Source organism: Accipiter gentilis, chromosome 19 (assembly GCF_929443795.1).
Source record: "Accipiter gentilis chromosome 19, bAccGen1.1, whole genome shotgun sequence".
Classification (NCBI taxonomy): Eukaryota; Metazoa; Chordata; class Aves; order Accipitriformes; family Accipitridae; genus Astur; species Astur gentilis.
The window spans coordinates 20,041,190-20,066,671 of NC_064898.1; the positions used below are offsets into that span (position 1 = coordinate 20,041,190).

The 25,482-nt window shown below is 37.4% G+C and overlaps 2 protein-coding genes across 2 annotated transcripts in view; both read right to left on the reverse strand.

The window, feature by feature from the left end:
• Positions 1-25,482, reverse strand: part of PRSS23 (serine protease 23) — an 898,595-nt gene that overhangs the window by 722,661 nt on the left and 150,452 nt on the right. The gene's annotated exons all lie outside the window — the stretch shown is intronic.
• Positions 1-25,482, reverse strand: part of TMEM135 (transmembrane protein 135) — a 176,932-nt gene that overhangs the window by 120,422 nt on the left and 31,028 nt on the right. The window contains exon 4 of the mRNA XM_049823474.1: positions 17,915-17,948. Coding sequence (XP_049679431.1) covers positions 17,915-17,948 — 34 coding nt within the window. The remainder of the gene's footprint in view (positions 1-17,914; positions 17,949-25,482) is intronic.

Genomic DNA, 25,482 nt, shown 5'->3' on the forward strand with positions numbered 1-25,482 from the left:
CTAACAACAAACGTGCGCTGTATGGCCAGAGATGCCACCAAACACGCTCCAAAGAACCAGACGCCGTGTGGCATCCCTGCGTTTTCTCTCACTGCTCGCCACAAGATGCCTGGTCGTTTTACATAAGGTAAAAAGAAGTAAGCATAGAGAAAATCCTGCTCGTATACGATAGATCAATGGTTGCATGGACTGCTAGGACAACGAAAAACAAACACACGGGTAACAGGCTGCCCACCAAGAGGCAGTGGGAAGCGGAGCGATGTGCCTCAGCAAGATCTCCACTGGACCGCTTGGGGTCCGGTGGGTCAACCGGCTAACTGCGGGAATCGCGTGGAAGTTGAGAAACACCGCAAAACGCTTTCCTGCTGCAGGAGTTGAACTGGCCCGAGGTACAAGACTCACCTCCCCAGATGCAAGACTCACCTCCCCAGATGCAGATGTATAAAGTCTTTGAACTCACGCTCCAAAAGCGGAAGGCAAAATATGTGTCTTAAACTCACGAGCACAAAAATGGCCATACCAGAAGAGGCCCACGACCCAGCTAGCTCAATTCTTTGTCTCTAACAACCAGCAGTGACAAATGCCTGAAAAATACCTTCCCTGCTATACACTTCAGCAAACTACAGGGCAGAGCTGCCAGAACAATTTGATTGCCCTAATGAATTATTTTTTCCCATGATTTCTCTCGTTGCCCACAAGAAAGCTTTTGGCACCCACAACCTCCTGCGTCAATGAGCTCCTCAGTGTAGCTTTGTATGTGTGTGTACCAGTTTGTTTTGAACAGCTAACAGTTTTCTTTGGCATCCCTTCATTCTTGTACTACAAGTAAATAGTTCATCACTATTCCCCCTCTCCATACAAACACGATTGTACATACTTGTCTCCTACTCCTCCTTAGTCATCCGCCCCCAGGCTAAGTTTACTCAGTTTAGCTCCTCCACTTACACCCGTTCTTCAACACCTTTGCATCTTTATTTTTCCACAAGGTACTTTCTCTACTTCCATTACACTTTAAAGAGGAGCAGAACTGCAGACAGTAGTAAACCTGTCAGCACACCCATGATTTATATAGTGGCATGATAATGATTTTTCTGTTTTATCCTCTATTCCTTTCCCAATCATCCTTAATATTAAATTGAGGGGGATGAGGGAGTGGGAGTGTTTAATAGCTACAAAGTGTTGAACTGACATTTTGCTCATAATTCCAACTTCCTGTCCCTCTGCGTAACAATTCATATTCCAACACTGTGTATATAAAAAAGTATTTTTCTCCCCACATGCATTACATTACTGCCACTTCATTAACAGAACAGTATCATGAGAGTCTTCTGCAAGTCTCCAGAACAAGCTTTCATTTTCACAATCCTAGACAAATTATAAATAGTAAAACTTTGTCTTCTCAGTTTCCTCTTTTCCAGAGCATTTATGACAAGGAAAATCAGTGCTCCTCCCCATTACCTAGTATTTTGCCATAATTGTGTGATCCTCATTTTTGCAGTGCCAACCTGAACGTCTGTGGCTGAATTTAAAGAACTAAAAATTGAGTTAGTTGATGGTTCCATGAAACCTAGCAATATGAAGAAAGAAAAAAAAAAATCAGGTTCTGTGCTTCTAAGTTCAGCATTAAGGTGCTTATACAATTTATCTGTTTTGGTTTTTTTTTACCTGCAGAACAGGAATATTTTATCAATTCTTCAATCAATCAATCTTGCTATTCTCTTTGTGAACAATTATGCCCCTTTTTCTGACCAATCTATTTTTCCAGTTTTCTTCCAAAGACACATCTTACAAGTCTTTAAGCTTTTCAGATTACTATATAAAAGGAAAATCTATCCATATTTAAAATCCTAAATGCTGGTTTTTAAATAAAAAAAACCCAAGTTTTTTTAAAAGAAAAAAAAAAAAAACAAAAAAACAAACAACAAGTTTTTGAGATAAGCACAGAAAGTACAATACGCTTCACCCTTTTTCCTTATTCTCACCTTCCATTTTCTTCCTCAGCCATCATGTAACACACTGGAAAATTTGTAACCTTGCCTTTTGCTCATTTTTGCTTTTCTATCACCTACTCCATTGCTTACCAATCCAATGACAAACAGGGGGCAACTACCAGCTTTGCTCAGTGACAATTTGTACAAATCAGTGGTACACCTTCACTATTTGTAGTCTTACCACTTCCAGCAGTATCCACAATCTCAGGCCACATTTGCACTTTCTGGGAGTCACAGGTGGTTTTACCCAATAAAGCTCCTATTTAAGATTTGAACGTGGACCTTGAGGATCATCATATGTGCTTATCCAAATATTTGTCTATATAATCTCAATAGCCAGTCTAAAAATATTTCATGAGAAAAAAAAAAGAAAAAAATCAGAGGCTGTCAGAGTTACTGTGTTTTAATGAGATAAAATGAATAATGAGAGGAAATTTATCAATCTAATAGATATTAGTGATTATTTAAAAATATTCCAAGAGCTCCCGATGGGGTTTTTGTCCTCAAAATTCAGTTCTAGCACTATTACCAAAGCTGTTAAGTATTTTTCTTCAAACCACCTGTTCAAACTACCTGTAAACTCTTGCTCCATTTGTTCCCACCCATTTTCCTTAAAAGCAAGCAATATAAACAAACACTCTTTTTTGTTCATGATAATGTTGACCCATTAAAGTCTAACACAAATACGCTACGCAAACTTGTTTTCATTAGCAAAAAAGATCTCTAATCAGGGAGACTTCCTGTTTTAAAAAAATCTCTCATTTTTCTAATCAACAGGTAAATATCAGTGAAGTAACAGATTAATGAATACTCTGAATTTAAAATTACAAGTCAAAATTTAAAGCAATGTTTTGAACACTGCTGAAGATAAATAGTATGCAACCGAGTACAAAACAACAGTAACCAGAGATCAGTGTAGAATTATTACATTTGCAAATATTTATTGCGGTGCATTGAAGCCAGTGAAGTAGACTTGGCAGGTTGAAGGCAGTGAAAAGAATCATGCCTATACTACAGCCCCCCAAAAATACATGGTCCTATGGCTTAAGATAGATATGCCCATATCATGGGACCCACACGTACAGCCTGATGATGATTTTGCACTCAAGATGACCCAAGAACTGAAAAAATTATGTTTAAAATGCAAAAATTAACATAAACTACAGTTTTTGCTTCTTAGGGTACTGCAAAACACTGACTCACTTTCTTCATTTTAGTGCCTAACAGTTTCTTTGATCTAATGATTTCAGTAAATCTCAAGTAATTCATTATCTACTCTTGCTAAAGGTCATGATCCTCACTGACAGACTGCTATGCTGTCCTTTCTTCTTAACCCAGTGGCAAAATTCCTGTAGCCGTAGTTTCCTAATACTGCTTATAACACTTTTCTGTTTCCAGTTCACAGCTGTTTTGGAAAACTTTCACGGCATAGGTTGAAGGTTTTCCACACCCCGGACCTGTGGTTGAGGCTTCCTTCCAACTCCCCTTCCGCATGAGAGGATGCTGGCTAACACAAATCAGTTTGACTTGAAGTTGCTGCTCAAACTACAGGTTGTAGTAACTCCATTCAGTAAAATTCCAAAAGTAATCTTTCTAGTCTGACAAACGTTCTTTGAGTCTCTACATGCACAATATACAACCTACGTTACACACAGGCTAGAATTCAGAGTGAAAAATTACAGATTATTGCCCATTAGTAAGACTTTCTTAACACATCAGTGAGAGGCCTCACTCCAAACGCTATCAAAATAGAAATATTTCCAACCTCTGGTATATTTAGATTCATAAATTGAGTATAAGCAGGCAATCATGCAATTCAGTAAAAATCCCATATAGATTCTCTTTTGGGGCGAGGGGGGGGAGGTGTCCAAGAGCTTTGTTATTTATGACCATGGCAAAGTTCTCCAGCAAGGCTATTTACATCACTGAATTCCCATTACCTCTTGCTTTGCCTAAGGCCACTAACTTACTATGATTTGCAAGCATTAGCAAACAATGCCCATATTCAAGTTCAGTGTATCCATTTCAACACAAAATGGTTGATATTGTATACCAGAGTGGTGGCTCAGGACTCAAGGGGCCAGTTTGCACAGCTTAACATGCTCAGGAACCTGGTTCAGTTCCCAGCAGTCTTAATTAGGCTAAGAATAAGAGACATGGTGAACATCAAGGTTTAAATGTAAAGCAAAAGGGTTATTCAAGCAGTCATTTCTTGGACAGCAGAGAATTTCAGAGTGTTACAAGAACTGTTGTCACCAAAGACAACTGCCTATTTTTATCTGGGACAATGACCATAATTTGATAAGCTCCTGCTGGTTAATAAAAGCATCTCTAAAGACAGAAAATGAGAGAAAAATAGAGACAAAGACAGTATGTGCATGCGCGTGCATGTGTGTGTGTCAGGAACCAGGGAAGGGGTTTTGTTGTTCTTAAACAAAAAAAAATTCCTATTCAAACACCTAAAATATTTACAATTTTCAAATATTCAAAGCAAATTCAATTATTTATAAAGTAATTGTAAGCAGCTAGTGGGGCATGAGCTTACGCATACACAGAGTATATACTTCCAACCCAACTGTACAAGCATTCTTTGAAAATTTTTGCAGTCTGACAGATATTTAAAGATATTTTAATCAACATACTGATCTGCAAAAGAACACAGAAAATTACGTATATGAAATGCTGCAAACAGAATTTTGTCTCAGGAATTGTACCAGCAAATTTGAATGAAAGAGACTGAAGCCACCAGTTACTTTATCCAACATTACTGACACAAATGATTTTATATAAATGAAAGCGTAACTTTTCAAGATTAAGAGATCTGCAATTGATCACTAACATTGTAAAATATTCAAAAGTGACAACTTATTAAGCTTGATTTTGGAGGAGGGTTAAACAAATTCAGGACATTTTTAATGAAGTTATTTAAAATTCACGGAAAGTCAATCTAACACATCTTACTGAAACCAACGTACGTATTTTTTTGTAACCCAAGCTATGGTGGATATCCTTAAAAAAATTCAGAAACATCGCGTATGTGCCAATTCATCGACAAAACATGTTCTGTCAACACAAACCAGGTATTAAGGTCAAGAAACGTATGTTTTTAAATAGATAGCATTCAGCCCCGCTTCCCCATTCCCACTTCAGATCATTCTTCTCCCTAGAAATACTGAATGTGGAACTTCCATTTCCAGACTTATTTTAACAAAGTCTGCAAAAATCTCCTGCAATCCTCAAGACCCGAGAAGAGCAGCAGCTATTGAAGTACTCCATTGCTTCTGAGCAGACAGAGAAAGATTACTGAACCATAAAGAAACTGCTCGAAGAATCACACCACTCACGTTACAAAAACCATTAAAAATTTGCATGGAAGTGACCATATGAGACCAACCTCAAACAATGCAGCTCCTCTGAAATAACCCTATTTAACAGAATACTGTACTAAGATAAGATAACTGATGCACTGTTGAAAGTTCCATAGTGACCAACAGTCTGATTTGCTGATCATTGCTCTGTGGTGTGCAAAGGGTAGAAAAGACAGGAGATTCAGAAAAAAATCCCACTGTCACACTCGTCTCTTGATTTTCCTGTAAAAAATGCTATTAAAGTCAGTTTGTCTTCTAAAGACAGAACAGTCTTAAAGACAGGACGCTAATTGGAAAGTTTCACATGCGAACAGGGCTCAAACCAACATAAAAAACTGCCTTAGGAAAACCAGTCAGCTTTAGACACAGCTAAAATAAATCTTATTCTGTCTTCAACTTTCCCCACATTTGCTAGATGTAGTTTGATACCTCAGAATTACTTCCTTCTGCTTTACCAAAAATGATCATAATTCTACATTTTCTTAAATAATGTTTCCTCGTTAGAGCTCAGCTTTGGGAAAGGATTTTTTTCCTTTCACTTTTCCAACACCAATATTTTTTTTTCAAGCTGACCTGTCTTCCATCCAGACTGACATTTACAAGCTGTGCTAGAAGTTCTCCTCCTCCGCTTTTCTAACCTTATTAGAGGCATAAGGAGCATATCACAGAGACAAGATTTTAAATGAACCACCTCCCCCTGAATGCCAAACCAGTGACTATTTACACAATTAAAAAACTTAGTCTCAGCACTGTTTAAAAAAATCTATGTATCCTGTAACAGCATCATGTAAAGAACTTAAACAGCCACGTGTTAACATTTGCCAGTTTACACAAGGTTATATCCGATTATAAACATAAGTAAAAATATTCACTTATTATTTCAAAAGTCTTATTGTAAATTTTTATACATAGCCATGAGACACACCTTTTAACACAGAAAATAATTCTTCAAACTGTAGAAGTGAAACAATTATTTCAGACTGTATATGCAAAGGTATAGTTTTTGTTTTGCATCACAGAACTGTGAAAAAGTAGAAGCTAACTAATGTTTTCCAAAACAACTCATTTTTCTACAGAAAAAGCTGTTTATAATTTTTAGACCAAACCTTTTTTTGCTCCAAAACTTTCTGTGGAACCAGTATTGAAGCACTGCAAACACATTATTGACTTTTATTTTGACAGCTTAGAGTTTTAAAAGGAGCAAAATGATTTCCGGGCTGAAATTGCTGCTCTGTTTAATTATCATTATCCTATAAATGACGTCAGAACAATATCAGACTAGAACTGGAACTAGTATTCTAGGAGTGTATATAGGTAATTAAAAGCATGAAGGATTTAATTTCAACTGAAACAAACAAACTGGAGCACAGAAAATAATAACTAAATGTAACATATAATTAATCAGAAACAATGCACGCTCATTCCACCAACCAGTTCTATGGTAAGATTAACAGTGTGTAATTAAAAAAAAGAATAAAAATCAAATCACAAACCAGCAGGATGAACTTACATTTTGTAAACTGTATTCTTAGAAATATTTTCATTCTGCATATTTTGAACATGGAATTGAAGCTTTCTTACTCTATAAAATGAAATCAGTACTCACTCCAAGACTAATTTTCATCGTATTTTATCAGTCCCAGAAACTGTAATGGAACAGCTCGACAACAACTATCATCAACACAATAACTGGAAGATTTTAAGTAGGACTGCCAAAACTTCAAAAAAATAAAGATTTCAAAATTCTATACAAAAAAATTTCCCAGTTTTGTTAAAAGGCAGTAGAGACACATAGTTGAAGTGGGTATTTACAGATCTTAGCCAATGCACTCAGTTAGCAGTTCTGCTGATCCACTGACCTCTGTATCTTTGACTACGCACAAGTGCCTTTGCCCCTTTCCTTTGTGCTCCAACAAGAGCGAGCCGATTAAATTTTGTGTGTTTCTGGTAAATCTGCTATCTGACAATACATCATTACAACTGTTCCCCAAAACATCAAGAGTTGCAGACAACCCAGCTCAAGAACACCTTTCCTTCATTCTTTATGCCTCAGCTCACCGTCTGATGAAGTAGACACGTTAATAGCCCATTGCCTCCAACACTGTCTTGTTATGTACCACTCCCACAGACAGCAGGACATCATCCACTCTGATTTTGAAGCTTCAGCGGAAGACTTCAGGGTTTGGGGCGAGGGAAGGAGCGATAAGCCTGCAGCAGCATTTTACCCACTTCGCTGAACACCCAGGGCATTTCCCTCCTGCCAGCAGCACCTGGACCCTGAGCTTTGCTCTGAAGCAGAGGTAAAGATGAAAATGGCAAATATTGCTGCAAATGGAAGAAATCCCTCCCTTCCAAAGAAGTTTCCATTTCTACACCTGCATTATCACATAAAGAGAAAGCACTACTCTCGCTTAAGGTCCACCTCAACTTCTTCAGCCCTTGGACTGCATTTTCCTCCCACTTCTCCCAGACCAGAGCCATTTCCCCTTCTTCCCAAACCTCACAAACTCAGAAGCACGAAAGGGCAGCAGAAACTGCCAGGTTAACAGGGACTGCTGCTGAGAAACAGGGATAATACCTGCATTTCTTGAAGGTTTGAGGAGGAAAACATGACTGCCTGACAATGTAAAGATCTGAGAGAAGGGAAGATGACTCCTAAGATTGTTGTGAAGTAGGAAAAACAGGAGACTCTTGCTCTCACAAGCTTCCCCGGGGAAACCTCTGAAACCGTTTCCTTCCACCAGGAAAACCCTCAACTTTCTTGAAACACTACTTGGTTTTCACCGGCTAGGAAGCCTTGAATTCTCTCTTGACCCATCTTCTTCATCTAGCAAATCACTGCCCACAGCCACTCCCGTAATCAGAAATGCTATGTACACTAAAGATGGGTGTCTGAGAGCTCTTCAGAAGCTGAAGTTAAGCATTACTTTCATCTCAGTTACTAACTACCAAAGAGTTAACTATAAAACTCAACTAGCTTTCTTTAGTACTTAGTATATCTCTGATACGAAATTCTGCATAAGCTATAACCTTTAGCTGAGAGGTAAGCCTGAAAACTGATTTGCAATATTGACACTTTTGCTAATTCTAGAAAGTCAAATGGGTAGTTATTCACTGTAAAAGATCACGTTAAAGGAGCATATAGACAAGTATTACACCGAGCTTCTAATGAGATACACTGGAAAGTTCAAAAATGCGAAGCAGCTTTGCATAGAAAACAAGAGACAAAGTATTAAATGTTTTCTCTGACTCTTGCCAAATGTCCTGCTCTGAAGTGATGGATGAGGTTTCCTGAGGCTAAGATGCCAAAGCCAATTAGCCATGTCAATCCACAAGAACGCCAGCTGCCAGGATCTAACTTTATTACTGTATTACTTAAAAGTGAAGACATCAGCAATGTTTAAGTTCACATGACTCCTAATTTTAAAACCTGCCTTTTAAAGATTTAGGGTGGGGGTAGTGACAATGACCTTAAGTTTCAACCTTTTAAAATCATCACTGAATGCCATGAATTATCCATAATTTGATTATGTAAAGTATTCTGTTAATCAAATTAGTCTACATTATGCTCGATTCAAAAGAAAGTAAGACTTCAGCTTATTCCCCTCCTCATATGAGTTTTATGTAATGTTTATATTTAAAAGTAGCAATTTATTTCAATATTGCCTGTTTCAGTCGCCAAACTGCCTATCCCACAGAACATGATATGCGTAAAGTATATAGCTTACCCATTTATGGCATCTAATTCTGAATTCCAAAATAAAATTTTTGGAAAGTGTCTTGAGCATTTGTCAACTAGAATAAAACATGCCCAAGTCTTTGATTATTTAAAAACATCTGCATTTAATTTCTAAGCAAGGAGTTTGGAAATGTTGATCATACAATAAACTTCCCTGCACAGTCACCACAATAAACTCAATGATTCCATGAAATGGTAAAATTTTTCTTCTGCTTAAGTACCTGTGGAAGAGATCTGAACATTACTGTCAGGCATTAAAAAGCACCCATTTCTTTTGAATAACTTCCATACTCCTCCGAACTACTCAGAAAAATGTGCACCTTTTCAAGTAGTCTACCTTAACTTTATTAACATCTTAATAGAAACCATTTTGGCTTTTTGCTACTACTACATTTACACTTCCTTTACTTCACCACTCCGGTATACAACTGGTACCTGGTATTAACAGCATTTCGTCTCAAACTGTTATGTACCCTGGGGATGCTGAGAGAATGAGACAAAAGCAGAAGTACGACAAGGTTAAGAACAGTTACAAGTCTTCTGAGAAGAGGAAACAAGCTTTCTTTTCCATATTCTTATTCAAAACAGGGTTTAGTTAGTTTTAATTATTTCTAAGCTGGAGGTTTTTAATTATTTCTGCAAACACATGTATATACATACCTAGGTATTACAGCAAATAAAAAGCATTAGAAGAGCTTAAAATTAATAAAAGCTAGTTCTCAATTATCGATTCTACCTGTCAGAGTGCAAACCAAAGGACAGAGACCTGAATGAGTAACAAGTATGTTCTAGTTATGCATATCTTTGAATCTGTAAGCCCTCATTTCATTATGATTTTTTCCTTCCTTTGAAACATTCCTAAAAGACAAGTTCCTGTTTTGAGGCTTTATTTTGCAAAATAATCTAAGTGGCATTAGCACCTGAGAATGTTGTATTTCATTACCTTTTAATTATAGAGTATTAAAGATTGCCTATTGAAATTATATAAAAAAAACAAACCACATTTCTCACTTAAGCACACTTTCTTCAAGTCTAGAGTAACGTGTGATTAGCTTTCTTCTTTGAGAGTTGCTCTTTAAAACCTAAAGGATAAAAATCCATCAATCTTGGTTCTTCTTCCTGAGTTTGGTAAACCAGATAACATTCAAGTCCTCTGTCACTGTCAAAAAGTGCATTGGTGATGCCTGTCTCTCCATGCTGTGACCACAAGCCACACCACAAGTATCATTCTGAGAACAAGGGACAGACTGCCTGTTTTTAAACTGTGAGACAGAGTAAATGATGTGAAGTCCGTCGAACAAATGTCAGATGAGCTCCATCTGAGTATGCCTTCTATGAAATGGAAAAGATGTGAGCTCTTTGTTTTCTATCTCATTTTTCCATTAAGATCCAGGCAGTAAAGGAGCAGAAGCTACAGAAGAGGTTCTCCTAAATCCAGATGACAAAATAGCAGAAAAATACCATTCCGCAACAAAAGGCAGGACCTAATCAAGGAACATCGCGTGACCTGATAGAAGCAGAAGCAAACAACCCTTCACAAAATCCTAAGCTACAATGCGGGCCAAAGTAGTAGCACAAATGCCACTATTATAAACGGGGATTCAGGACTCTCAGCTGAGCTTCAGACTTGAGATGTGTTAAGGAAGAAGCATATATTAGAACTGTAGCCTCAGGGAAAACCCTAGTGAGTTGATATCGATGTCTAAATTGATACCAGAGAAGACTTGTTTCTTGTTAACACTAAAATTAAAGGCTTAACTTGTAACAGAAGTTCAAAAATTATAAACTTCAGCCAGCAGCAAGTCATCACCTGAGGCAGTTAGTCGAGGCAACAGCAGAAATTTTGCCATAAGCGAGTACTTGAGACTTCTTTCTAGACAGTACTAAATCCTGTCCTTTTTCCTCCTGCCTTACCCAGGCAGCAGTGACAGATGCTTCCCTAGGGAGATTGATATATTGCTTCAGAACACTGTCCCAACACTGGGCTTCGTCCTCCATGAGGCAGGAATTACTTTATGATCCTGAGTTCCAGCTCAGCGTGGTTTTCAACGAGGAAAACCCAAGAGCTTCCCTGTGAGCTTTCAAACAGGAACGTTTTTTCTCTAAGTTAACCAGGAGGTCAAAAGCAGAGTATCATAGAATCATTTAGGTTGCAAAAGATCCTTAAAATCACCAAGTCCAACCATAAACCTAACACTGCCAAGTCCACCACTAAACCATGTCCCTAAGTGCAACATCTACATGTCTTTTATCCAGGGATGGTGACTCAACCACTTCCCTGGGCAGTCTGTTCCAGTGCTTGACAACCCTTCTGGGGAAGAAATTTTTCCTAATATCCAATCTAAACAAAATATCAAAGTACTTGTGCTGTTCTAACAATAACTTGTAAAACCGAGAAAATAAGACGACTTACTATTCTAACAACAAAGCTAGCCTGGTACTTAAGGGTTTTTGCCTGCAAGAAGAAACTAAGGAATGGTTTTACTTCAGCTGACGCACTATTGACTCAGAAGGTGACAACACAAGGAATGAAAGGGGAATCTACCCTGGACACCATTAGAGAATATACATACACGGTCCCTGCCAGCTGTAACAAAAGCTGCTGTCACCCCAGAAGAAGGGCACAGGTAACAGTGACAAAGCAAGGAAGGGATGGTGGCAGGAGGACAGCTAGCATCCTGGAAGAGAAGGGTCTCAAGCATTTACTTGATGCACTTTCAGTTATGGAAATTACTTCTGAAATGTTAGAAACACCAAAAAAATTCCAGGTATTCCTATCTCAGCTAATATGCTAAAAGAATAGCTAAGCTCCCCCATCCCAGAAGTCCTTGTATAACGTTAATGCTAAATATTACATGGAAGCACAGAACAAAACTTTAATAATCTAAAAAGAAAAGGGAGGAGTGGTCAAATCCACTTTATTAGAACCCAGCACTTCTAAAATTTTAAAATATGTATTGGGTAAAAGCAAATCCATCCGTGCTTCTTCATTCTGGATTGCCTCCATCTTTTTACTGAAACGGAATTATTCCCAATAGAGAAGAAAAGGAGCCAGTTGGTGCCTTGTTTATAAAATGTCAGTTTAGTAAGTTTAAACAGAAAACATTTTTTGTGTATTACAATAAATAAACTGTGTAACCAAATATAATGGTTTGCCAAAACAAATGGGACGTGTTAAATACCTATTATTTCACAGAATTATGAATGAAAAAATGACAATCATGAACTTTTATTTTAAAGGATATTTCTGAATTGCTAAACAATGTTTTATAGCATATAACAGCACTAGGTGGTAATTTCCCAGAGTTGCAAGTTATGCAAATGACAAACATGATTTTATAGTCAAACAGCAAATTACTAAAAAAAAAACAAAACACCACCAAAACAAAAAAAACACCACCTTCGGCCTGTATTATTCATAGTATCCTCCTGCATTCAATTGCAACTGCCACAAGGTATTTCTTGAAACATCCTTAACAACTCAGACACATTGACCATTTTGTACAGAAAGCATTTGATAAGCTGGTGAGAAAAATCACTGAGGAATGCTCAATGTTAGAGTACTTCTTGTGTGCAAGTACCTTCCTTTACAATATTCCCAGTTTGCCTTTAGCAAGAACTTAAAACTGCAGGATCAGCAAAAGCACAGCTTAAAAGTGGATTTCTGTTGCTGCTTTTTCTCTTGCCATAGCAAATCTCACGCCTTTCTTTCATCTCCACAAAGCATGAAACAGTAACAACAAATTTAGTGTATATGGAAAGTGATATTGGAGGGCCCTTGGCCTCAGACAGTTGAGCCATGTTTTATAATGTGCCCTATCTCTGTCAACATTGGTATCTACTTTGCTGCCTGCATGTGCCATATATCTTAAATTAGGCTAACGGCTTTGATTTTTTTAAAAATATTGCAAAGCATGAAGATCTGGTATATTTTGAATCACTATGACTTCCACCCTGACCCTGTAAAAAAAACCACACAAATATCTGGAGTTAGAGCTGATTGAAGAGCACTGGATACTCATTTTTCCTTTAGAACTGAGGGATTTCTTTTTAAGTCTGTGCTTCAGCATTTTTGCATGCTCCTAGACTGAATATTTCAAGCTTTAAGAGCACAACTCACATGCAGCCTTCACACTGACTGGTTGGAGTAAACAAAGATACAGCCAAAATGAACCCATATTTAGTCTATTTATGCAACTGAAAAACAATTCAACTGTGAAACTGCTTGAACTACTTAAAACTGCAAGAAACTTTGTGCTCAGCTGCATCACTTGTTCGCTATCCTATACAGAAGCAGAGCATCACCCACTGGAATGCCTTTGATCAACTTGTTCGGTTCAGTATTTGCTTAATGTGAAGAGTATTTCTTGGTAGTTTTAACCATTTCTTAATTGGACTTGAAAAACAAATGAAAAAAGTATTTCTGAAACAGCAGTCACAGGGAAGGAGCTGGTATGTCTGAAAGGAACAGCAAGGAGGTAAGCAGGCTCTCAGCTTCAGTAGCAGGCTGTTAAAGCGAACATGGTCACAGCAGCTCTCTGAGGTTTTCCAAAAAATGTCACAAGCTTGGATGTACAAAATTTTGAAGTTCTTCCCTTATATTGCACTCTTTTTACACTCTTGACTGTCGTCTCAGCATTTCTCTTCATTATCACCAGTCTTTAATGTATGATCAGCGCGTTGCACTGCATCTGGGAAGATGTACCCTTCCTCCCATACATGAGGACCCATGTACAATACTTCATAAATGGCATATGCACTGACGACCTAACATCAGCAGAACGATAAATAAAACATGAGATCTTCATATTTCTGTATAAACTTTATCCAGATGTAATTGCTGACAACAATTTCTCCAACTCCCATATCCAGGACTTCCATAATACCCTCTCTCTCTGCCTCTCTTTCTAGGCTCTTGCTAAATTTCTCTTCATGTTAACTGCAACAAAATTCATCCTTTCCTTTCCCCGCAAACCTATCACAACATCATCTGTTCTTTGCTTTAGCTAGAATAGACTCTACATTTTCTCATCTTTCTTCCACTCATTATACCTACAACACTCCCACAAACCAACTCCCATTACCTCAGCCCAGCTCCAGTACCTTCATGTCTCTTGCCATAATAAATTCTCATTTCTCATCTTTAGATTGTACATCTCTGTCTCCTTTTCTTCCTACCTTTTTAATCTTATTTTTCAAATGTATACCCTTCCACTCCCTAATGCTCTCTCTATGGCTGGGCCAGATTCCTACACCTCTTCCTCCCATCACACTCAAGAACCAGTCCTCAATGGCATCACTCTGCCTTTTGCATCCAGCAGTCTTATGTTATACTTGAGCTTTACATCATTTAACCAATGACCCTAAAGACCAACTCGTTAATATTAACATTTCCAATTTTGTAAGTACAACATCATACGTTAGAAGCCATAGTTCAAAATGAAGAAAGCCTTTGATATAGTGATGCATAGTTTGAATTTCAAACACTACACGTGAAGAAACTTCCATTTTTTTCTGATAAAGGAAAAAACCTCACATTTTGTAGTTCAGCATATGCTAGGATAACTGCCTCTTTAGCGTAGCAATTCAAAGACAACATAGCAGTTTCCCTAAATTTTTGTTTCTCAAAAGTTTTATATCAAATTCACCCTAATCCAGGTTAGTCTCTTCCTATCTTGCATCTTGAAAGCAGCCTTTGTTTGTTTTGTTTGCAACACACAAAAAAAAAAATTCCTAATCCAAAGACATGGTTTCTTCAACTTAAAAGCAACAACTCAACTGTTGAGCCATTCACAATGAAGTATGCCATTAACTGTTTTGAAACATAAGAGCTATACATCTTACTCGTGGGCAGTCATTAGTATCATCTACTTTTCCAGATAAAAATAACTGCAGAGATTACATTTCACTTTCCACCTTTTGTTGGAATCTTGGGGTTCCTTTTGATCTCAAATTATCCATGAAGGATCATCTTATATGTTCACTACCAATGCATCTCTTACGATTCTAGAAATTTCTTGACTTTAACATGCGCAATCCAAAATAGAACTTGAAAGGCTCCATGCTTCTGTGTGGTCCACAGCATTGTCTACTGCTACTCTGCTGCAGGGTATTACAGAAACATCAGGTCTCAGACTGTAACTAGTTAAAAATCTCCAAACCCACGTGTTCAACAATGTTAGGGCTCAGGCATATTAATTTACTTCTAAAGACTGACTTCCAGTGAGAAGCTCAGAAGTTGATTTTAGACTCTGAATATCAAAATTAAAACTACAGATCCTTCACTCCTATACTTATTTCTAGTTCTTATAAAAAAAAAAATCCAAGCCATGAAGCGCATTGCTGTATAGTTTCAGTTCAGCAGAAAGCTAGTCTAAGCAAGCAATTTTATTCAATTTTTCCATAGAACATATATAACCTAAACAGCTTATTTTTAATATGTCATTTTATTGTGTAAGCAGCAAGGAAATGCAACTGGGAAGTTCAGGGTCACATAAATCTATAATCACCGATTCATTTAAAATTAGCCAGGACACTTATTCATCTGTTTCTAGTAGCTCCAGCTTAGAAATCAATAAAAATATCACCTTTAGAATAAGAGTCCTTAGACACACTGCCTTTCACATTCTACTGCATTTCACTCACTGAACTGAGAAACAGCAGCCATGCATAAAGACTTTAAACCACCTTTCCCCTTTTCACTAAGTAAACTCATCTCTGAGGACAAACTGTAACGCATTGCCAACAGGAGAATAAAAGTAAAATTTTCTGATCTACAAGCCCTAATAAGGCTATAAAAATTCACTGCAGCAACAGTCATGATAATTGCTTATTATAACCAATAAACCTAATTACAGCTACCTCCTGTTCATCTAACCGGGCAAAGGTACACATGAAGAATCACGCAAAAAGCCTCAATTATTATTGCTCAGGCTGCAAAACATAGTTCAGCAAAATGTGAAACAAAACAAAGGAATACATTTAGTTCAATGAATATCTTAATAGGTCCTGACACTAGTTTTACAGAACACAAGAAACACAGTGTCATTTTACAATCTAGCTGCCATCACTAATGATTAAAATTTGCCAGCTTTCAGAATGGGGCATGCTGCAATCCAAAAATGACAGAAATAAATGTTTTCAAGGCTTCTAAGTGAAACTTATCAAAGGATATAAAGTTCTAAACCAAAGTCAAGCAACACAAATAGAGAAACATCTACCGTGATTACACAGCTTGCTAACAAGATAAATATGTCATGACCAAAGGCAGTTTATGAAGCAAACCCTGGTAGCCCCGAGTTCACCAAAGATTTGTGACTAAAATAAACTATTATGCTGAAGAGAATATCCATTGCCTGGAATGGCGTCAATAAAATGTAACTGTATCAGTTAACTTTTCCCTTAACACCATCCAACATCATGTGAACTGTGTGGCATTGCAGCTTAAGAGCCATGAACATGATGACAGCTTTCTCAGAACTGGGATACTCAGAGGTACTGCTATTTAAGCACACCTATTTCACCCTTCTCTTGAAAAGGCCATCCCAAATGAATGATGACATGCCCAACTAATTATCACCATTTTTATAACCTACGTTTCCCGAACATGGAGTTTCTATGCATTCAAGGAAATTAATTCAATGAATTCAAAGAAAACTTCAAACCTTTCAAGGTTAACATATCCTTGTAGGAATCCAACTTAGTTCCCACGTGTTATTGAGGGCCTGAACATCTAATTAATTAAAACTCAAGAAAAGGATTTTTCATCTTTCTACAAGTTAGGAATAAAACTTTACAAAGAAAAGGAATCCTAAAGGACTCAAATCAAGCAACTATAAAAATTAAAGTGGTCCTTGACAATAACAAAATTAATGGCAAGTATTAATTTCTTCTCTTCTGAAGTCTGTAAGCTCCACTCACAAGTGAGTCTGTAATGACAGGCAGTCTTTGAATACAGAATAACTTGTTAAACACTAGAATTTGAAAGAGAAGTCTGTAATGGGTTTGGCAAATGCATATTGAGAGTTTCCAGGATATTTACCTGCTAGCGAACATATGATGTCACCTTCCTCCCAATATCTTCAGAATTACAAGAGTCACAATCAATGACTTCACAAAGATGGAAGAGAAGTTATCAATTTTATCACCCTAGTCTGTACGGCAATACACTGCCTTTGTCTCATCACTTTTACTCATGAATCTTTTCATCATCATCATCATCATCAGAGAGTTCTACACTTGCATGACTCTACTGAGACCCCAGCAAATTGTTACAGGAGTCTGGAAAACAACTCTTAGGTTGTTTCCATTTTCTGTAGTTTCCCTGACTCTTTACACAACTCAAACTTTATAAAAACCTCAGAACCTCAGATAATTCTTTTGGCATAATAAAATCAGTTCTAAAGGAGTATGATCGTGTAACATGTTTGCATGTGCAATATTTGATATCAGTCTGAAAAATAATTAATTACAAAACTAAAGTATATGGTGTTGGATTATTCACCTGCAAAATAATGAACATTAAAAGTACCAGATGCCATTCTACTATGGAGGAGATCTATAAAACTACTCATTTTCCTGGGGCTATGATACAAGAAGTTTTCAGCATAACACAAGGAAATACTTTTCAGCCTCTGCTTTACAGCTACTTCCAGAAGACCTTTAGTCACACTTTGCTCTTAAGATAATTTTATTTACCTAATAACACATAATTCTTAAGAAAAGAAAAATCCTGGAAGCTTTAAAAAGGCAAGGAAATAAGATACGTTCCCAATGGCACTTACATATTTTTGTTCTTGAAATAGAGGACTACTTACTTGATTGGCCATGTAAATTGTGAGGAGACCTCTCCTATAAACAGAAATGATAAAATCAGTGAATGAATTAAACATTTTTTGCACACTGAAGAAAAACACTTTAAGCATTGAGGATATTTTATTAAAGAGAGTTTAAAAAACAGATTATTGACGCAGGATGAATCATTACCACCCTATAGAAAAATAAGTATGAAACCAAAAATAGCACCTTGATAGCATGGTATCCAAAGCAGTGAGGAATTACATGAACCAAGTTATATATAGCAACATGCTACTGCATGAGTCCTGAAGGCTTCATGAAGGGGTAAGGCACCTTGAATTACACAGCACTTGTCACAAAATAAAAGCCTACCCATGAGCTGGCAACGTAAGCATACAAACCATGGCCAAAGCCTAAGTTAAATTGTGAATTTACAGAAAAATGCTTGTGTGTAAGCTTCTGGTTTGTGATCAGTGCTATGGAACTTAAGGCACCTTAGCCCTTCTGCTTGCATTATCATGAAAAGTGTTCTCTACTGGGACCGATGATGCAGAAAATTTGGCTTAAACCAGCATGCCCTGCCTTTTCTCATTGAGAGTCACAATGCCAACAATGCCCTAGCACAGCTGCCACCATTTTCTCTTCTAACCTTTACCTATTTTTTTTTTTGGCCCTCCCCCCCCTTCTATTTTCAGATCTCTCCCTATGTCTCAGTCCATGGCTCACTCTGCTATTTACATAGGAAAAGTATAAACACGAGCTCACGCTCTCACACATTTGCTGATGCTACTGCAGCACAAAACAAAAACTGAACTCTTGACTATGCAGATGTAAGCTGCTCCAGTAACAGACTGTATTAGATGTCACTGTAGAGTCCAGATGAAAAAAACATAGTTATTTTATGTACATCATTCGCGAGTCACCATCGGCTTGAGAAGTGGAAAACCTTATCAATGCATAATAGCTTTGCCCTCATTCCTTCCTCCTCTTCTGCAAAGATTAGCTTAGAGACTATAGCCAAAGTTTGGAAAAATCAGTTTCAGCAGTTCTTACTGCAATGCTGTTCTTAACTTCTTGATTATACTGTCAGCCTTGTAGTATTTGGGATTTTTCTTATTGTCCCCAATGCAGTTAATACACAAAACTTGAAAATAACATAGAAGGCACCACATGTTCAACCGTTAAAGTTTCTCAATATGGAACTGAGATTATAACCTGATCTCAACTTTGTCTTCACATCATCCAGGATTTTTTTTATACGGCTACTACATGTATAACAGAAGGTCCAACCCAGGCTTGTATGTTACATTTTGTCATGAGACTTTTAAGTTTTCAAGCATTCTTAGAGCGCTTAAGAGAATGGTATGTTAACTGAACATATCTTGCTAAGACATCGGTAGAAGCAGCAAGCAAAACAAAATCACAGGTAGCGGGAAACGGAGAAATTCCTATTGCATAGTTCCCAGGCTTCAACCATCTGAAAAAAAGTTTATTCAGTATTTTCTGACCCCATGTTTAGGTGTTTATAACTTCGCCAAGTTACACATCCAGATCAAGGTTTTTCACAGCAGATGTCTAAGGTACAGGGATATATTCCACTTAAAAGCTTTAATGCTTTCACATCACATTGAATTTGTGGGAAGCAATGATGCACCATCCTGAGTTGTGCAGGTTGGTCTCTATTCACAGGGAAGATTCAAATTTGGCTTAAGTTCAAGACTTTAACTAGCAAAATCAGTTTGGGTTTTGTTTCGGGGTTTTGGTTTTTTTAAAAGCAGAGCTGTGAATCTGCTGTTTTGTATACCTTTTCCACCTAGTACCACTCTGTGCCAGCTATTAGAAACAAGACTCTAGCATGGAAACCTAAGAAAAAAAACACCTGAATCTAAAGATTTGGTGAGGTTGAGGCACACAAGAAACAAAAAGACAACAGACAGGGAATAGCGTCTGTAAACATTAAAGCAAAAGAGACCTCTACAACTTGTAAGAGAGCATCAAAATAATGCATGATGTTTCTGACCAGAAAGGGGTAAAAATTTACTTAATGTAAGAGATAAATTCAACTCTGAAGCTGATCCATAAACAATCACCTAGTCTATCAGCCAATTAGCTCAGATGATAAAATAATATTGGTGTCCTGACCCTCCTGATTACCAAACTGGTAGCCGATACAGTTCTGTGTCCTGTAAATTTTATTTTAATTCATTCTTGTAGGGAAAAAACTGGATATTTCATGTTTCTTGCCCCCCCCCCTTTTTTTTTTTTAAACCCCTTTAGTAGAATTAAAAGTTTAGGATAAATATCCAAACACTCAGCTGTTTGGAAACACAGAATTAAATTTACCCATGAGAGCTAACTTGGTAACTCAATATACTTCAAGTATTCTGGAAAACATCAGAACGTCAATAATGTCCTGCAGTAACAGATTTACCTGCGAGAAGTTACCAGCAGCTGCTGAGTGACAGATGCAGCTTTAAGAGTATAGTATGAGCACAAAACAGCATGACTATTGTATGTGCACATAATTTACTTGGTGGATTCTCTCCTTCACGCAGGCAGGGATGACATGCAGGAAGGGTCTTTTAGCCTCCCACTGAATTTTTTTAATTTTTTTAAGTACTAAAAACCTAAGAATTTAATCTAACAAAGTTTTAGCTTCTATTGTGGTCCCTTTTGGCTAAGTGTAAAAATGCAACTCGCCAACCACAAAGACAAAGAAAGGAAAAGGGGCTGGAGAAGAGGAAGGAAAGAAATGAGAAGCTGCAGTGCGGCTCCAGTGAGACTGATGGGAGAAGTAGGTGGTCAGGAGGAGGGAAAACATGCAGACAACAAATGTGAGCAAGGAAGTAACTTCCGGAGCTGAAAATACAGAAAGTTGCCAGATGACATCATCTGAAAGTGCCTGTGGCAAACCCATCTCTGTCTGCTGCTGTACGAGGCCCTGGCTAACTCCAAGTAGACAGTTTTCTTCCTCCAAATTAATTTTGTGTCCGTTTTAAAAATAAATAGCCCCATGTTTCTAGGAAGGAAAAATAAAAAAAAAAAACCAAACCTCTTCCTGGCCCTGTGCAAACGTGATCCAGCAAGCCTAACCCAACCCTGAACTCAACTGTTAAAAAGTGGGTGGAAGTTCAGAAAATGTTGCACTATTTTGTAGCAATGACAGCTGATGGAAAACAGGACAGAAAGAAGGAGGTAGGCCAAGTAAAAGGGTCACTGGTACAATCCAAGGACTGTATTAAAACTGCAGCTGGTAAATAAGACAAGAACATAATTGGGAAATCATATTACAAGAGCAGGAAATAATTAAACAAGAAAAATAATTAGTCAGCCATGTCTAACCACCTGCTTTAAGGAGGTTTAAATATACTAATAAATAGCTAACATTTCACCCCCAAATTCCATGAACGTTAATCTCAGGAGCACCAACATCAGCAGGTAGTTACGCCAGTGATGCTCCAGCAAGGTCACTACGGGAAAGCCCAAGCAGATGCACACAAATCCATACTGCCCTTTCCTCCTCCATCGTCTCCATCTCATGCCATTTTCTTCCAGAGGCTGCTCTCACCAACATCTTCATTTTGGCTTCCTGCTGCCTTCCTCTCACCTCTTCAACTGATAGCATCTCCCATAGCCTACTTTGTTTCTGACGACTTACAGGATCTTTAATTTGGGAAGGAAAAATGCAAGCTAGGGGCAAAATTCATGAGCAGCAAACCAAGGCTGAACTAGGACAGGGATGTAAGTCAGCATCCAAGAGAGCTGCATCTGTGGGACAAGAAACGGGATGGCACATCCTGGTCGATCCTGCCAGTCTGCTGTGTTCAATTAAAGAATCAAAGAAAAACTCTTCTGAAAAAGTCTTAACAAGACTGGTATCTTTTACCTGAAAAGGAAGATTGCACAAAAGCCATCACGTTTTTTAATTACCCTTTAATTCAAGTACCAAAGAGCAGTAGCATTTAGCATACTTTTCATTTTGTTTCTCCTTTTTTTTTTTTTTCACCCCCAACTCACACTTTCACATGAATTTTCTTGTTTCTTAGAGAACTGAGCAGACAATGCCTCAGAGTTTAATTATTCAGCACAGGTCATGTCATCTCTGGCTGAACAATTCCAATCTCGCGGATTCCACTTTTAATGTTCAAATAACAACAGACCACAGGCTTCCAGAAGATAATTCTCTTGTTCATTTATGCCTTCTTCAAAGAAAAGTTTCACTTGATAAAATTTGCTTTTCAGACAACTTGGTAATGTTCAGACCAAATTCTAACAGCAATAGCTCTTAAACTATGGCCTATAAACCTCAACAGAGAAACACATATTTTTGTGCTTGCACTGCCCCGAGGAAAGAGTCTAAAGTAACAGTTAAAAAAACCAAAACGCTATAGGATAAAAATAGCAAGTAAGCCTAGCAGTGTACTGGGCTGTATTACCAGAAGTGTAGGTAGGAGGTCAAGGGAAATGATTAATCCCCTTTACTTGGCACTCACTCCACCACACAGAGTACTGCGCCTGGTTTTGGTCCCCAACACAAAACAGGCATTGACCAACCATCAGGGACAACCACAAGCAAGCTGGGGAGACTTTGACTTGACCTGAGGAAACAGCATTTTCTCCATCAAGATAGTCAAGCATTCGAACAGGGACTCAGAGGGGCTGTCGGACCTCTGTCCTCAGAGGTTTGCAAGGCTGACCGGACAAGCTCCTAGGCAAGCTGGTCTCAACTTGGTGCTGGTCGTGCTCCAAGCAGGAAACTGCACTAGCTGACTTCCCAAGGCTTATCTGAACAATTCTATCATTCTATGGAAAAAAAAAAAAAAAAAAAAAAAAAAAAGGTGGGAAGCAACTTCAAAATATCATACATAATTTTCTCCACAAATTATAAAATCAGAAGAGATTACAGTGATAAATAATCTGGTTTCCTAACTAATATTAAGCACAAACTTTTCTTTAATGAATTAGCCACTTCTTTAAAAAGGTCAAATTTGTCTTTAAGTACTTCCGATGAAGTCACCACAACCACAACTTATTCTAATGCTACTCACCTTTACAGTTTGCACCCTACTTTAGACAAGAATCAGTCCAGTCAATGAAACCGGTTACTTCTTTACCTCCACTGTAACACTACAGAGTCCAACCAAGTCACCCACATACCATTTCTTAAACAAAAACTGAGCTCCTTCAGTTTTTTCCACAATGCTCCCTAACATTTTAATCACTCATGGCTTTTTACTGAAACTGTCCCAGATTTTCAGAACTCATCTTCAAGGACTTAAAATGAAAATACAGGAAATAAACAGATTAAAGATTTCCTATTCTTTGTTTAATCAATAGTATTTTAAAGCCAAAGAAATCACTAAGTGCCACTCAGACTGTGAATGGATCTGCCTGTGAGCAAGGTATTTATATTTTCATGTAAATGCTGTAAATTCTAGAAAACTTATTTGATTGAGGTCAAAATCCAATTCACCTTACAGAAGTTAAAAATCCCATTCATGCCAACAGAAGCAATGACACCTGTCCAAATCTACATGCCAACATATTGTTTGTGGAACAGTTTTCCTAAAGAATGTTTTCTTGCTTAGCTTGACACATTATAAAATTCAAAGAATACCTTTACTTTCACAAGTAGCATGAGCTTTTGCCTCATAAATCATACAAAATACCAGTTTTTAAAATACAACCAAGATGTTTTTTCCTAAGAAACTAACTGCCAGTTCTCTCTCCTTATTTATGGTTTTCTTTAAATATAGAGCCATTGCTAAGGTAAAAAAAAGCAACCAAAAAAAAAAAATCTTTGCCTGAAGGTGGGATGAATCCTTAGAACATGCTTATGATCATGGCAATTTTACCATAAATTAATTATTGCAACCGCAGCAGCACTCAAAGAAAATTTCCAACAGAAAGCAAATACCTTCCCTTTCTCTGAACAGCCACAGAAGAGAGGTAGGGGCCTGTCTCTCAATATTCATTGCTCCATTTGAATATTTATTTCTTTCATATGTTTTTTTCATATGTTTTGCCTTGCCCTGTCCATCTTATGTGTCTAATACGCAGCATTCCAGTCCCTGCAGCTTTCTCATCAAGAACTTCTGGCGAGATGAAGTTTAAAGCACTGTTCTCTTTATTGCCTTGTTTCTATTAAACAACAAACCTTTCCAAGTAGACATCCTGAAATCTAAGCATTCACTGGAATTAATTAAACATATTTGAACTACTATAAATGCATTTTTTTACCAGTCTTGTGGGTTTTATGATCACATTTTTTCCTTGCTCAAAACTAACAGGGAAATAAATGAACAAGTCAGAAATAACAGGAAAAAACAGAAATAACAGCAAGATGAATACCACTACGTACAAAATTATCATAAATTGACTAAACAAGCACGTCTTTCAGTCAGAATAGCTCTAGGTGTGAGCTGTAACAGTAAGCCAGTAAATTCACACCACAGGGCGAGGTACGCACTAGGGCAAGTACACCGATGCCATACCCTGCTACAGCTCTTGTAACCCAGCGTACAGCAGCAGTTAGTAGTAGAGATGGCTAGAAGGAGCCTGAAGATGGATAAAGCAGCATGTTAAAAAGCTTTATGCATGCAATTAAGAGAATATGTTCTCTGATTAAACAGTCTCAGTGATAGGTTATGTTTCTCCAAGTATATAGTAAATGTAAACGGGGGGCAAAAACCCACAAAATAAAAATATTCAACTCACTGCTAAGAAAAGAATGGTTTTAGCTTTGCCATAAAGCTTTTTAACTTCATCCCCAGTCCAAAACATCATGTTCCTACTAGTTGCTTTTCCAAAAATTCTTAGAGTTGTCAAACCAACAAAGCTTACCAGAGAATAAATAGGTACTAGAATGAAATTAAACTTGCCTTTTCTTGTGACCCACACGACAAGATCTGAACTACGTATGGCTTTAACATAGTGAATTTATGAAAAAAATACTTTTTTTTATTAAGTTTCCTACAAATTCAAGTTTGAATTTTATATAAATACTACTACTGTTCATTAAGTCTGCTGCATATTCTGACAGTTATCACCTTATTTTAAACTGATAATCCTTTTTTTGGATTCTCTGCAATTCTAAGAATTCACAAATAAAACTACTTTCAAAGGAATCAGTGAATTCAAAGGTATATGTGGTGTGGAATGTAAAAAAAAAGGTGGAGAGCACATAACTTATACTGTACTGACTTTTTATAGTAAAATTTGGGAACATTTGTCCTTTTTTAAAAAAAAAAAAGAAAGAGTTAACTCTGGCTTTAATTTCTGAACATAAACTAAGAAGCTAACATAATAGTTTGTAATGGCTCCCCAGACAGGATTTGTGGTCTGCAAAAACAGGAAGAATTCCTCCCCCCAGCTTCCCTCCCCCCACACACACTGTAAAACACACCACTTTATAACCTGCAGAATTAAATCAAGCACACAAATCACAGGTTTCCCCGAAAAGAAAAAGGTCAAAATGAAGACGGGTTTTTTTCTGCTCTACAGCAGCTTGACACCACAAGCTAAGCAACTATAGATGTGGAGTTGTGATTGCATCCCTGTAATAACACAAGTACTACAGATTATGTTT